The 15,216-nt window shown below is 33.6% G+C and overlaps 1 protein-coding gene across 6 annotated transcripts in view; it reads left to right on the plus strand.

Annotated features, from left to right (window-relative positions):
* Positions 1 to 15,216, plus strand: part of LOC127703110 (sodium- and chloride-dependent glycine transporter 2-like) — a 102,737-nt gene that overhangs the window by 62,613 nt on the left and 24,908 nt on the right. For all 6 annotated transcript variants that reach the window (XM_052207557.1, XM_052207552.1, XM_052207554.1 and 3 more), the window contains 10 exons: positions 1,468 to 1,801; positions 3,900 to 4,032; positions 4,573 to 4,707; positions 5,679 to 5,782; positions 7,888 to 8,012; positions 8,478 to 8,590; positions 9,356 to 9,487; positions 10,233 to 10,332; positions 12,277 to 12,377; positions 14,029 to 14,196. In XM_052207557.1, coding sequence (XP_052063517.1) covers positions 1,468 to 1,801; positions 3,900 to 4,032; positions 4,573 to 4,707; positions 5,679 to 5,782; positions 7,888 to 8,012; positions 8,478 to 8,590; positions 9,356 to 9,487; positions 10,233 to 10,332; positions 12,277 to 12,377; positions 14,029 to 14,196 — 1,445 coding nt within the window. The remainder of the gene's footprint in view (positions 1 to 1,467; positions 1,802 to 3,899; positions 4,033 to 4,572; positions 4,708 to 5,678; positions 5,783 to 7,887; positions 8,013 to 8,477; positions 8,591 to 9,355; positions 9,488 to 10,232; positions 10,333 to 12,276; positions 12,378 to 14,028; positions 14,197 to 15,216) is intronic.

Here is a 15,216-nt window from a genome sequence, read left to right on the forward strand (position 1 = left end):
TAGGGAATTATAACAGAAAACGAGTAATAATGATCTAAATGTGTTGCAACCTGAGTGTTAATTTAATTATACAATTTCTGAAGCAAAAGTTACAATGATATAATTCAAAACAGTTTGTCAGTTTGCTTGTTCACAGTCTTAAATTCTATGTTCATTAGGATTTAAGTAGATGTCTTTATGCATACATGATATAAGGTAGCTTGTACCGCATGATACATCTGACTGTAACCACTGGTTTTTGGTGGAGTTCGGGTTGCTCAGTCTTTAGTTTTCTCTGTTGTGTTTTGCATACTGTTATTTGTCTTTTGGTCGTTTTTCATGTTTTGCCATATAATTGTCAGTTTGTCATCGCCTTATGAGATAGAATATCTTTTTCATAACATAATTTGGGGAACCGATTACGAAACGGTTTTTCCGGTCTGTAACTAAATTATTCTATATACCGGCCAGAAAATAGTAACGCAATTCGTTATAAAATTAGTGTACTGCCTACTGAATAGAAGAAGTAGTCCTTGACTTTTGTAGGATGCAGAATGTGACACGTTATCCTAAATGTTAAACTAATAAATTATTCTAGCTTCCAGATACAAAAAAGTGACTTATCCCCGAATTTTACTTACAATGAGCAACATGACGGATGCCGCTAGTTGAGTAGTATCCACTTAACATACGGAGCCGCTGAAATCACCCCCAGTTTTGAGTTTTTAGTCTTCAGTTTTCTAATCTTGTTTTTGTGGACTTGTTTGTCATTTCATCGTCTTTAGTTGTTTTATATGGCGTTGTCAAATTCTCTTCGACTCATGAGTTTTGAAGGTACCCTTAGTATCTTCTGGCTCTTCTTTATGAAATAATTTTTGGTTACGGCTATGGAATGGCAATGTAGGAATCTTGTTCTCGACTGTAACATTACCGAAAGCGATTGCACATAAGCAACATGACCGGTGTCATTAGAAGATCAGTTTCTGTTTACCATTCCACAGCACATGAGATCACTCCCGGTTTCTGGTGGGTTTTTGTTGCAGACTCGTTTTCTGTTGAGTATTTTGTAAAATGTTGCTTTTATTTTCGCCATTTTTACTTTCGGTTATTTATTATCTGTTTTTGTTACTCATACGATTTTGCATTGTCCCTTTCGTATCTTTTTGACTGTCTGGCTATTGTTAAATACGTTCAGATACCGGCTACACAATGGTATATGTAATCTTGAATTTCATCAAATAATTTAAAGTACCGGCTGCGGTTTGGCAATTCTGACTTATTAAAAGGTAATCGGTTCCGATTAAGGAATTGTTATTCTGACTGTTATTAGATGATTTCAGTTACATTGTACTGAATGGCCGTCCTTACTGTTATTTGATTTTTTCAGGTATCAGATGCAAAATTAAAATTCTAACTGTTATTAAATGTTTTCGTATACAAGATTACGGAATGGGACATATAATCCTCATTTTCCTTAAATAATTTCAGGTACTGGCTACGGAATGGTTATCCTAACTGTTATCATATCGGTCTACTTCAATGTTACGATGGCATGGATACTGTATTATCTTTATAACTCATTCACATCCATTCTTCCATGGAGCACATGTAACAACCATTGGAATACTGACCAATGTTATGCTTTAGGTGGATATAATGTATCGTTAGGAAATGAAACGGCAAACAACTTCACTAATCAATCTGGGTTATCAAATGTAACGATGTCCTATCCGAAACTGGATGAAAACTTAACTGGTCCGCATTTGTTTTTAAATCAAACTATTTTAGAAGAAAAACTTACAGCTAGCGAAGAATTTTGGAGGTATTTAATTTTATTTGAGTAAAATTGAGAATGAAAATGGCGAATGTGTCAAAGAGACAACAACCCGACCATAGAGCAGACAACAGCCGAAGGCCACCAATGGGTCTTCAACGCAGGAGAAAATCCCGCACCCGGAGGTGGTCCTCAGCTGTCCCCTAAATAAAATTGTGTACTAGTTCAGTAAAAATGGACGTCACACTTAACTCCGAAACATATAAATGAACTAAAATTAGAAAACATACAAGATAAACAAAGGCCAGAGGCTCCTGAATTGGGACAGGCGCAAAAATGCGGCGGGGTTAAACATGTTTTGCGAGATCTCAACCCTCCCCCTATACCTCTAGCCAATGTAGAATAAAGAAACAATAATAAAAATACATCTAACCAATAGCCATAGATAAACGTATATAGTTTGAGAGGGGTATTTCTCAAATTAGTATAAAAATAATATCTCGTGAATTATAAAGATTTTTTAGTCAAAATATGAAATAGAAAAAAAAAGAAAATATAAAACAAAAATTCAAAAATGGCAGTATCTTACAATCGAATTTGCGGCTCCCTTTAAACAAGAAACGACGAATGTATAGTACAGTGAAAACTCTGTGTTACTCCAAATAAAACTTGTCAATAGGTTATTAGCTCAATGACTCACGTTTATTACGAAATATGTCCATCTTCGTGTACAAATAAACAATCAATGTACAAAGGCAACAACCAATCCACTATTTGTGGATAAACCTTGATTCGAAGAATATGTTGTTTTTCATCTACAGAGCCAGATAAACATTACACTTATAATCTGAATACATAAATACATTCAACAATTGATGCGCACTACTGTGCTAAGAAATACCAAATGCAAAATTGAGTACTCGATAGAAAAATCTACTTTTATAAGTCTTTATGATGTTCGTGCGTCCAAACGCTATTCTGAACGCTATTTTGATTCTCTCACTAAATAATTCAAAACTTGGTGACTATGTTGAACGCATCTATCCCATCGAACTTGAGATAAAGGACACAACAGATAAAATTAAGTCTGCCTCGTATCTTGACTTACATCTAGAAACTGACAATGAGGGTCGGTTAAAAACAAAACTTTATGACTAAAGAGATGATTTCAGCTTCCCAATCCATTTTTATGTAGCAACATTCCAGCAGCCCCTGCATACGGAGTATATATCTCCCAGTTGATACGATACTCCAGGGCTTGTATTTCCTATCATGATTTCCTTGGTAGAGGGTTGCTGCTCACAAGAAAGCTATTAAACCAAGAGTTCCAATTGTTAAAGTTGAAATTATTTCTTCATAAATTTTACGGACGCCATCGCGAGTTGGTTGACCGTTACGGAATATTTGCTTCACAGATGATAGCGGATATGTTCCTAATGTCGTAACTACAATCCCGTCCCCTTTTCCTGAATGTGACCTACCGAATTAAACGTATTACTGTGTTTGTAGTAACATGAGCAACACGACGGCTGCCACATGTGGAGCAGGATTTACTTACCCTTCCAGAGCACCTGAGATCACCCCCAGTTTAATGGTGGGGTTCGTGTTGCTCAGTCTTAAGTTTTCTATGTTGTGTTTTGTGTACTACAGTTTGTCTGTTGGTCTTTTTCTTTTTTAGCCATAGCGTTGTCGGTTCATTTTCGACTTATGAGTTTTAATGTCCCTTTGGTATCTTTGCCCCCCCCCCCTTCTTGCTCATAGCTGAATATTTGAAACTATGAAAACATATATTGAATTGTTGTTTTGAGAAAGAAACCTTCCAAGTTAGGAATGTTTCCAGTTTGTTATTATATTTTTGTTCAAATAAAATAAAACTGTTTTTGGGAAGATATCTAATTTAAAATGATAATCTGTATAAAGTCATTTTATGTAATGATCCGTTATAATAACCGATTTTTCGACTAAAATGACACAAATTCAAAAAAATATCAACACTGAAATGTGTCTGTTAACCAACCTGTTTCGGTTATTCTGAATACTTTACCATATTTTCCAATTTTCCTCTAACTTGAGGTATCACTACAAAGATAATGTCGATAGAAAGGATCTATGAACTTATTTATTTGATGTTTTGTTATTAATCAAGATACAACGTGCTACGAATATCGTCTGGTATAGACAACATGGGACATCTTCACCTCGGCTTGTTGATATGTTTATCTATTGCCTGGTTACTTACTTTTATCTGTGTTTGTAATGGCATAAAAGTTTCTGGGAAGGTATGTAGACTGATTATTTAAATATAACTTTTCTGTAAAACACATCTGACTATACAATGTTATATCCTTTTATGGCACAGATCAAATCAACATTGATAACACATGCACTACTATGACTAGCAAAAACTGAAATACTAAAATTGTCATCCACATTTTTTCTAATTATTTATTTTTTTTTTTTTACAAAATTATTTGTGCATATGCGTGTTTGTCGAAACCATTGAAATTCAAAAACGTTTTGCCAACTCTAACTAATACAGAAAAAAATCCATAGTGTTTTGACTAGTTTACAGACATGACTGCACCAGTAATATTGTATATTAGCTCAAAGGTGTTGACTATTATACAGGTGACATACTTTGGTACGAAACGTCCACCTGAAGTTGTATCGACCTAGTGATGGTAGAAATTCATTAAAGACTCCGTGGTTGTAATTAAGTGCGTCAGACGCGCATCTAGTCAACTCGCTAGTAGTATAGAACAATCTAAAAATATGTTCATTAGCTGTTGTTGTCAATATTATCAACACTTTACTCTCAGGTTGTGTATGTGACGGTTACATTTCCATATATAATTCTGTTGGTTTTACTAATAAGAGCAGTTATGCTACCTGGAGCATCTGAAGGATTGAAATTTTATTTGATTCCGAAATGGGACAAATTACTTTCAACTCAAGTGAGTAATGTATCATTCTATATCAACAATAGATAATGTAATATTTTTCTACAAGATACCTTATCAGGAACCTGGTACTTAGGTATTTATAATGTATCGTGGATTCCCTGTTTTTGTATGGAGAATATAAAATGTATTAGGAAAGTGTAGGCGTAAAGCGGACATAAAAACATTGTTTGAGAAAGGAACCTGTGAATGTCATTAATATGAAAAGACACAAAAACTAAACAAATATTAAATGATTGATGCTTAACGACAAGTTTGATGATATCATTTATATATAAATGTTCTAATTAAGCGATCCTGAAAATATTACAAAATGTGTCAACTAATGACTTTAACATAATTTCTCATTTTTTTTTTTAATTTACGGAATAAAATATGTACATACTTTCCTTGGTAACCTTTTCTTTTTTAAATGCTTGATATACAAATATAAAAAAAACCATGTTACAATCTTTATGGAACTTTTGAATAATTATGAAAAAAACATTAAGTACTAATCAAGATTTATATATTCTTAAAGAGGACAATCCACCATTTATCCAATTGTGGACTTATAAATTGAAAGGAAACTTGCAATACCATGGTAAAAAAGAAAGACGAAAAGACAAATAAGTCCACATAACAATACAGTACAAACTTAAGAATGAGCAACGAATCAAAAATTGGGGTGAGTAAGGGTAGGCAGATCTTGCTCCACCAGTGTCACCTGCCATGTTGATCATGGTAATTACACATTCGGTGATAAGTCTCATTCGGTGATGTTGCAATCGAGATAAATAGGGAGACATCTACATACAGAATTCATACCGCATAATTATTCTGAAACAGCCTAAATGGAAATTCTGATTGAGAGAGGCTTCTAGAATAAACTATTTGGATTGAATGACCTTATACTTAGGTCTATTGTCATGACAGTACGTTAGAAGGTGAATATTTCTTTTGACAATTCATCAATGTTTTCACAGCTTTGGGGAGAAGCAGCATTACAGATATTTTTCACATCGGGAGTTGGTTGGGGTACAATGATAACATATGCCAGCTTTAACAAGTTTCATCATAACATATACCGGTAAACAAATTATTATTAGAAACTTCAAAAAGACGACTAAACAGACTTTTATTTAAGTATATAAAGAGCGTATTTTAATTGGCTGATTATCTCTCATTTTAGACTTCTAATACTGGATGCACATATTATTTAGTTTCTACCGTTATCCAGTTTGGAAATCGTTATAACTGGATTTTACGGACAAGTGGTTAACCATCTTATTGTTATGAACTGGTGATTCATGGAAAAAAAAAGAAAATTTCAAGTCATAACGAGAAAAGGCAATCATATCTCTCTAAACTAGCATTCTTTCATACTATACCTATTTTGTTGAAAGTTTTTTTTTTAACTCAGTTGAAAAATAACATTAAAACAATGAAACTGCAAAGCAGAAAAACTTTACTGCTTGAATCACTCATGCCGAAAAAACCATTAACAGTATCAATTTTACGAACATTTCTTCTGTGATGTTCGAGACCAAAACATTTGTAAATCAAAACCTAATACAAACGTTGAAAAGCTGATAAAACAATCCGAGCTATGCATGAGGGAGATCCATTCCTTAGTTCAAAATCATCTCCAAAATTTTAAAACGGCTGAATATTGACCATTGACCGTGTAAAAAGATATTGTCAAAGCCAGTATAGTTTGTTGCCACCTACTATCTAGTGATATGTTAAATAAGCACGATCGTCCTTGAATTGTCAAGAGTTTTATTATGCTAAGAGCAGAAAAATCCTTTATGACATCACTATATGATGTTAAAGTTTAATTAAGTCATAAAACAAAAAAAAATATCTAAAAAATGAAAGCAACACGTTAAAAATTGTATCCGTCCGAAGGGCTTTTCTCGATTAACTTTCATCAAGAAAGATCAAAGCCGAATATTTGAAAGCCAAGGATGTGTATGAACAAAACAGTTGAAGAGCTATATGATCAAATAGCACTTAAAAATTTGCCAAATGCATTTAAGGTCAACTTTGCCTGAGGGAGTTGAAACCTTAGTTTCTTTATAATTTCAAAATTTATGAACGGTCAGTACCGAAGTACTGACTACTGAGCTGATGATACCCTCGGGGACTGATTGTCCACCAGTATCTTACACTTAGTTTCCATCTTGTGGTAACTTTCATGGAGATACTTAAAAAATCCATAATGATGACAACATTAGTGAAGAAAATTATTACTAGTATATGAACGACTTACCCTTTGTTATGCTGTAAATTTTTGCTTGCTTTGGTATATCGAGAATTTCTACATGGAGCATACATATAACTCACAGATCACAAGACGTCATATTAGAATAGTAAATGCTACATGATATATTGTTTTGTAAAGACTAAAGGAATCTCTATCCCATTGTTTTGTAATCAATGTTTACAAATTTATAGAGTTATTTTGGAATTATATTTATAAGTACAAATATTAGTTTTGAGTTTGGCAAAAATCTTTTATTAGCCTATATAAAGCATCAACACATTTCCTATATATTTGCAATAATGATGATGTGTTTAACGTATCTTCTTTGTTCGATTTAGTAAACGTGTTCACAAAAAAGAGAGAAGTATAAGTCAAACGAATACAGACAACACATGGACCAAACGATAAACGGAGAAACGGCAAACACCAATCCTCATAACACTACAAACAAAAACAAAAATTGAAAACAAAACAAATACAGACAACACATGGACCAAAAGATAAACAGAGAAATGACAAACACCAATCTTCATAACACTGCAAACAAAAAGGAAAATTGAACACAACAAATACAGACAACACATGGACCAAAAGATAAACGGAGAAACGGAAAACACCAATCATCATAACACTGCTATAAAAGGAAAATTGTACACAACAAATACAGAAAACACATGGACCAAAAGATAAACGATGAAATGACAAACACCAGTCCTCATAACACTGCAAACAAAATGGAAAATTGAACACAACAAATACAGACAACACATTGACCAAAAGATAAACGGAGAAATGGCAAACACCAATCCTCATAACACTACAAATAAAAAGGAAAATTGAACACAACGGAATATTAGGCAGCAAGATCATTAGAAATTGTTTTGCATTATTCATAACAATTATTAAATTAACTGTTTTCATTGCAGAGATTCCCTTATTGTTCCCTTAATGAATTCAGGCACAAGTTTATTTGCTGGTTTTGTTACTTTTTCTGTCCTTGGTTTCATGGCACATGAAAAAGGAGTCTCAGTGGAAAAAGTTGTAACACAAGGTATCTATCTGATATGCGCCAAGTTATTGAATTCAATATTTCAAAGAACACACTGTACACATTAACATACTATATATGCAACGGCAAAACATTGTGTGGTTTATCAGGTGACAACAATGAGGACAATACAAGACAAAATGATATATTATCCCTTGAAATTTAACTGTTAAAATATGCTATTTTTATTTTTAATCTGAACTCTTAAATCCAGCATTTTCAGTCTATTTATACTCATAAGATTCGAAAACTTCTAATTAAGATACATTTAAGGCCTTTTTGGTGTTATTTGCTAATAAACGTTTGTTTTAGGTTTTGGATTTTCAAATATTTTGAACTCGCGCATTACTCAGATATAAAGTGTCAAAATGCGCTTCTGGTGAAGTTACATGCAAATAGGTACCATTTATGCATTTATCATCTGTTATATGTTATAATGTTACACGAGTATTTTGGTTTACATTATAGGACCAGGATTAACATTTGTAACGTATCCAGAAGCTATTTCAAGATTACCTCTGTCTCCATTATGGGCTGTTTTATTCTATCTAATGTTACTTACAGTGGCAATAGATTCACAGGTATTAGAATAGTGGTTTTTTCAATTACCTTAATTGTAAGCTGTTTTGCCTCTGTCTTTCGTCCGTTCCATGAAATTTTCGTCGAATGTTTCCCAGGAACTACACATTCAGAGTTTCTTTAAAATGATAAAAAGCTTTTTAGGGCATTCTAAACCGTGTACAACGTATTCACGTTCATCAAATTCAACTTCCTGTTTACCAATCGCTTATCTATTCGTACATATAACGTCCCTTATAAAATTTTCTTCACATTTTTCTATGGAATTTTCAAATCAGACCTTCCTGATATTTTGTTATCAGGCTTCATGCGAACATGCTTTATCGTGTGATGCATTTTCTCATTCCACACTTATCAACTTCCTGTTTGACGAATACTAACATTAATCATTATCACCATTAAGAAAATTAAGCACATTTTTCTCAGGAAAAAACAAACACTTCATGAATTTCGTGGTCCTTAGCGCTTTTCTGGATTTACCTTCATCAGGAACTCTAAAACCGAAACATTTGAAACACAGAAGATTTAAATACGTAGAAATGAAGAGAGTAATATAATCAACAGGGACCTAAAAGACATGTCAAATTTACCTAAGGGAAAATTTCGAATCAGGAAACCCTCAATTTTGGTGTTAACATTCACTTGAGCAAGCTATACTGTATGATGTGTCCTCACATTTATTGATCTTCAACTTCGTTTAAATATTATAAAAAGAAACAACATAGTGTTTGTTTCACAATCTAAAGCAGCATGTACGTTCATTACAGTTTGGTTTTGTTGAAACCATAAATGCTTCGCTGATTGACGAATTCCCAAAGTTCCTGAGACATCGGAAGAAAACACTTTCCGCTTTGCTGTGCTTATTGAAATTTATTCTTGGTATTCCACTTGTTATGCAGGTATGTTGATTCATGTTTAAGATGACAAGAAGCAATTCATGTATTTAGTACATAGAGTAGTCTCAAATGGTCACGTTACTAGCCATAGACGTTGTTGTCAAGCTTGATAGTAGAGCTTAAGGGCTTGAGATAGATACAAATGGCTGATACTAACATGTAGTTGTTCTCTTTATGTAAGAATTATTTATATAGTCCACATCTTGCACATGTGGTTTTTGATCGCCCCTTGGCATCTGCATACTACCTTATGTCTGAACCTTCCTCTAAAACGCCGTGGTGATTGATTGATTGTTGTTTGCTTTCTGTTTAGTGTCAAATACTCCATGCATGTTCAGGACGAGAACAAATTAACAATATATACAATAGAAAGGTTATGTAACAGGGTCATCTGGGATGAAGGAAGGAAAAATTGGACTGCCACTAAAAAATTAGGGTATATTGGATAGGGACAGAAATTTTGCCGTGCAAAAGGTCACCTACGGACCCCTCGTAAACTTTATTGAGTTCTAAAATGCAGGCAGTATAGCACTCTCTCTTCACGAGGAATTGGATTTAACATCCCCATTCTTACTGGACGTGGATACGTATGTTTAGCCAAACGTATGCCCCACTTTAGCAAGGGTTTTACGGCCGGTCGGTAGAAAACCACAGTGGCCATATTTCTATCTCGTGTTGAAATTCATTCACTGATTTTGTAAAGAGATATCAAGAATTTTCTTTATTTCTTGTTTTCCTTCATTTTCAGGGAGGTATATATGTTTTCCAAATAATGGACTGGTACTGCGCTTTGCTTTCACTAATGGTTTTTTCTTTGATAGAATGCATAGTCATTGGATGGATTTATGGTATGTAACATTCCTTCATCTCCTAGCAAGCTTTTTTTTGTATGTTATCTAACGTTAGAAACGATAGATAAACAGAAACTTGTTTTGCAGGAACGCAAGCTGCTGTGGTTGAAATCATCCACCCTGATCAATACAATGCGTAGTTTGTGCTGTTCACAAAACAATTTTCCTCTTGCCTTACAAAAATGATTGGATATTTTCTCGGAAAACAACTGTCATATTTCTGACTTATATGGTAGATATTTTCTTATGTAGAAAATGGTGGATTAAATCTAGTTTTAAAGCTAGCTAAACCTCACACTTGCGTGACAGTCGCATAATTGCTATTATATTGACAACAATGTGTGAACAAAACAAACAGACATAATAGGTAAAAATGTCAAAAATAGGGGAACAGCAGTCAACATTGTGTTATAATCTCAATCACTATAAAAATAGACAAAGCACATACGCAACATTGAAACACAACAATACAAAAAATGACAACAGCACAACACAATGGCGGGATGTACAAGTACCGAGCCACGTCTAAAGGATATTACCAAAAATAGACCAAACAGTAAACGTTAATAATTTACAAAGACATATAAAAGAGCACTATAACATCTAATTAGGATGATAAACAACGTCAGTACCTAGAATCTCTTCACCATGACCATCATGTATTATTTGTGAAGTTGATACGGAATATTTATCAACAAGGTCTTGGTATCTTCCGAACTTTTTAGAAAAAGGACGAGACGTTCATTTATATAACCCTGGTTCATCAACTTTTTGCTCAGACACTGGTGACGTTTTACAAAGTCTGAGTTGCAGCTGCAATCTCTTGAATACCAAATGAGTTGGGAAATTTCTATAATGTCATAGATTCTGGTACTGAGATGACCGCTGATGTCAAATTCGAGGTATAAGTCTAAAAATGAGGCGGAGGAAGCCGTGTCTCTTGTTTCTTTAATTTATAGTGCTGGAGGATATATTGAACCCAATCAGAAAAGTTTGGATTGTTTATGGAAAAAACATCATCAATATATCTGAATGTGAAATTAAATGATGTGGCTTCTTTGATCTTCTTGTTTTTGACAAGTGTCTGATGGAACTTCGACTCATATAAAAATTAGAAGAGGTCGGCAAGGAGAGGCGCACTGTTCGATCCCATAGGAATACCGACAATTTATTGAAAAAGTCTACCTCCAAATTAAACAAATATGTTGTCAATAAGAAACTCCAGCATACTGATAACTTGTTCCTCTGTGTAGAATGTTTTACCTTTTTGTTCACTATTAACAAAATATGCCGTATGGTATCCCAAAGTAATAAATTTATAGCGTATGCTACCATTTTATATTGAAAAGCATTGTGGATCATTTCCTTTGAACGCTTTTTCCAATTTCACATGGGGAATGGTGGTATACAGGGTTGAAAAATAAAGTTTTGATAGAATTAATTTCAGAGAAAGATCGAGATTTAAAATTATCTAGAAGTTCTTTAGAGTTTTTTAGAATCCACATATTGTTAATACCACTAAGCGAGTAAACAGTTTCACAGTATTTCTGAAGACTCTCTATCACTGCGGACAGGTGCAATCTGAGCCACAACTTAAAATATCTTTGGATATTACGGTCAAACGCCTCAAGCAGAAGTAAAACTTTTACAACTACAAAGAGAGGCGAAGGATACCAAAGGGACATTCAAAATAATCTGACAAAGCCATGGCTAAAAAGAAACAGACAAACAGACAAACAACAGTACACAACAGTACACAACACAACATAGAAAACCAAAGACTGAGCAACACGAACCCCACCAAAAACTGAGGGTGATAAAAAGTTCTTGCCATATACATTTTTTTAAATCAGTACATGTCTATCAATACTAATTTGGCAAATGAATAATGCTGATGTAAGTTCAGTATGAATAAGTCTAATACCAAGCTTACCTTGACAGGTGTTGATCGTTTTTACACGGATATTGAAATGATGATAGGATACAAACCCTGTATAATGTGGAGTATATGTTGGAAATATATCACGCCTTGTTTGCTTGTGGTAAGTGCTATTCTAACTTTTGAACATCATTGGGGACGTCCAAAATTTCCCATTTTCAAGGCATTATGTTATTAACATATTGAGAAAAGCTATGTTGAAATTAAATAACTTATTTTGAAAAGGGCGTTTATTGCAAAATACATAAATACAAAGAACAAGCACTTTATTTATTTGCTTGTAGCAACCTGATTTCGGTCATTTACAGATTCAAGCGGCTTGGTTGAACATTATCCTTAATAAATAATATAAATAGCTTGCGTATTTATTCTTAGTAACGGCATATTATAATATAATACATGATATTAAAAGTCATATATATACATGTATCATACCTATTTAAAAAAATACCAAGTTTATTTAGTAACTTTAACACAGTATCTCTTTTCATCTTTTGTGAAATTATACACCCAGTCGTTATCAGCATCATATCTGTTTCGTGTAAAAGATGAAAAAGACGGTATTTCTAGCGCTAAAAAGAACAACAACATTGCAAAATCAATAAACACTCGAAATAGCTCTTCATCCTTCAACAACAAGAGCTACAGGCTTAATATACCATTAATTTCTTTCTTCCGATAGCGATAGTATGAAGATCTTTAATGCCTTTCACCAAATTGCAGAATTTCAATAAAACGTTTATTTAGACTTCATGGAACCTTTTGGGAGTGTTGTTTCCTTACTTGGTTTTTGTTTGTGTTTTTTAATCGACAGTATTAAATCAACAGATGCAGATACATCAGCTAGCTTCCTGTAGAAGCGTTTAAACTATGGCCCTTCATTTAAAATTATGTGCCGTCTTTTATTTTTTTGGTTTAAGCGAGTAGTCATCCTTTTGGTAGCTGGAATTTGAAGGGTTTTTTGGATTGTAGTTTAGATAGGTAAAGTGAAGTCTGTCAAACCATTAACCCACTTCATTTTGTTAGCCTATTCTGCCAGGTAATCTTGTTCATGTGTTGTTTGTTTTTGTTTTTAATTTTTGTTTGTTTACTTTCTCTGCGGAATCTGAAGTTGCTGGTTCGTGTGGTTTCTTACTTTTTCACATATACACAAAATTGTCAAGGGGATGAGTTTCAATCTTAAAACTTAAATCTTACATGGAAAGGGTCAGTGAAAGATTTTTTTTTATCGCATTCAGGCTAATAACGCTTCAATTGTAGATAAACTGAACCTGATATAAAACCAAGATTCACCTGATGATATGATAAGGCATAAGTAAGTGATGATCGATGGCATTAAAGTGAACACCTTTAAGATTAAAAATAATTTCGCATGGGTGATAAATACCATTTCAATACTCTGCTTGTTTTTATCTTAAAGATGTGAGATTGTTCGTCTATTAGTCTATTTATATGTAGTGTGTGCGTATTACTTTTGTGGTTTGAATGTTTAAATTCTCCAAAGCAGACAAATAAGACAGTCCAATGTCTATTTCATATATAAAGGGATAGATAATCGAACCGTATTGTCAATATATTGAAACAGAATGTTTAATGAACTGCAATTATAGGTTAAGAAAACACTGACAATAACGTTGAAGTAATAATAAATTTCCTTGATCATGATGTCACTGAGAATAACTGTTTACTAATACTCTTAAAATCGCGCCATCATAACTTAGTTCTAAACAAGTGCATACTTTGATTTCTTTCAGCTGATGTTAGCATTTAATATGCTTACTGTTACTCCGGTATCATATAAGGCATACAAATATCCATCATGGGCTGTTGGCATTGGCTGGATAATAGGATTGATATCCTTGATACCTATACCAGTCTGTTTTTCCATATCATTATGGCGATCAGAGGGGACACTAAAACAGGTAAGATGCTATAAGCTTTGTTTTTTTGTTTCAGGAAAGATTGTTCGTTGATAGTTATGTTAAATATGTTAATTCAATACCAGGTGTAAAGGTGATTGATAGCTTGGTAGATAAATTCGAGACAAAATACAAAAAAGTATAATTCAAGGTAATGATTCATTGCTACACATACTCCACTATTCATTAAAATCTAAATTATTCCCAAGCTTAAATTAAGACAACAGTGCTTTATCGTTGTTCAAATATCGTAAGCCTATTAAGAACAGACAAATCAAGATAAAAAAATGGGGGAATGGCATGATCTCCAACAAGAGCGATACTGGTTGCGTCGACAGGGTTAAGCGTCTTCTACTATGCATGCATCACCGGCTATGCGTATCCATGCTCAGTCCAAATTTTACAATTGAGAATAGAACACAATCGGTAAAATAAGAGATCAGACTACTATTCTGGAATCTAAAGATCTAAGACCACGAATACCCTTGTAGGTTGAGAAACAGTCAAACAGAATAGGTCAACCAATTCGTGATGGTGACCATAAATCTTATGAAGTTTCGATTTCAATCGTTCTTCCTCATAACTCTTTTGGAGCCGTGTATTATTTAAGAAGAACATCCCTTTTTAATGAAGCCAGTATAATGTCAATTTGCACGAGCGTGAGGACTTTTCGGTTCCTAATTTTCTTTAACTTCGTCCTTTATTTGCCCTTTTTAACATATTTTATTCGAGCGTCACTGACTTATGAGTTTTGATGTTCTTTTGATATCTTTCGCCTCTCTTTCACTGATGAGTTTTTGGAAGACAACACCCGTGTCTGGGGAACAAAATGTTTATGCCGGTTGTCTATGACAAGTTTACTTAAATGAGATATATAAAAAGGAGATGTGGTACGATTGTCATTAAGACAACCATCCATCAGAGTTCAAATGAAGTGGATATAAAAAAAAGGTTCATGTCTGTCATATTTGTTTTTCGTTAATTGTTTTGATATAAATTAGGCCGTTAGTTTTCTCTATTGAA

Source organism: Mytilus californianus, unplaced genomic scaffold, assembly GCF_021869535.1.
Source record: "Mytilus californianus isolate M0D057914Y unplaced genomic scaffold, xbMytCali1.0.p SCAF_5, whole genome shotgun sequence".
NCBI lineage: Eukaryota > Metazoa > Mollusca > Bivalvia > Mytilida > Mytilidae > Mytilus > Mytilus californianus.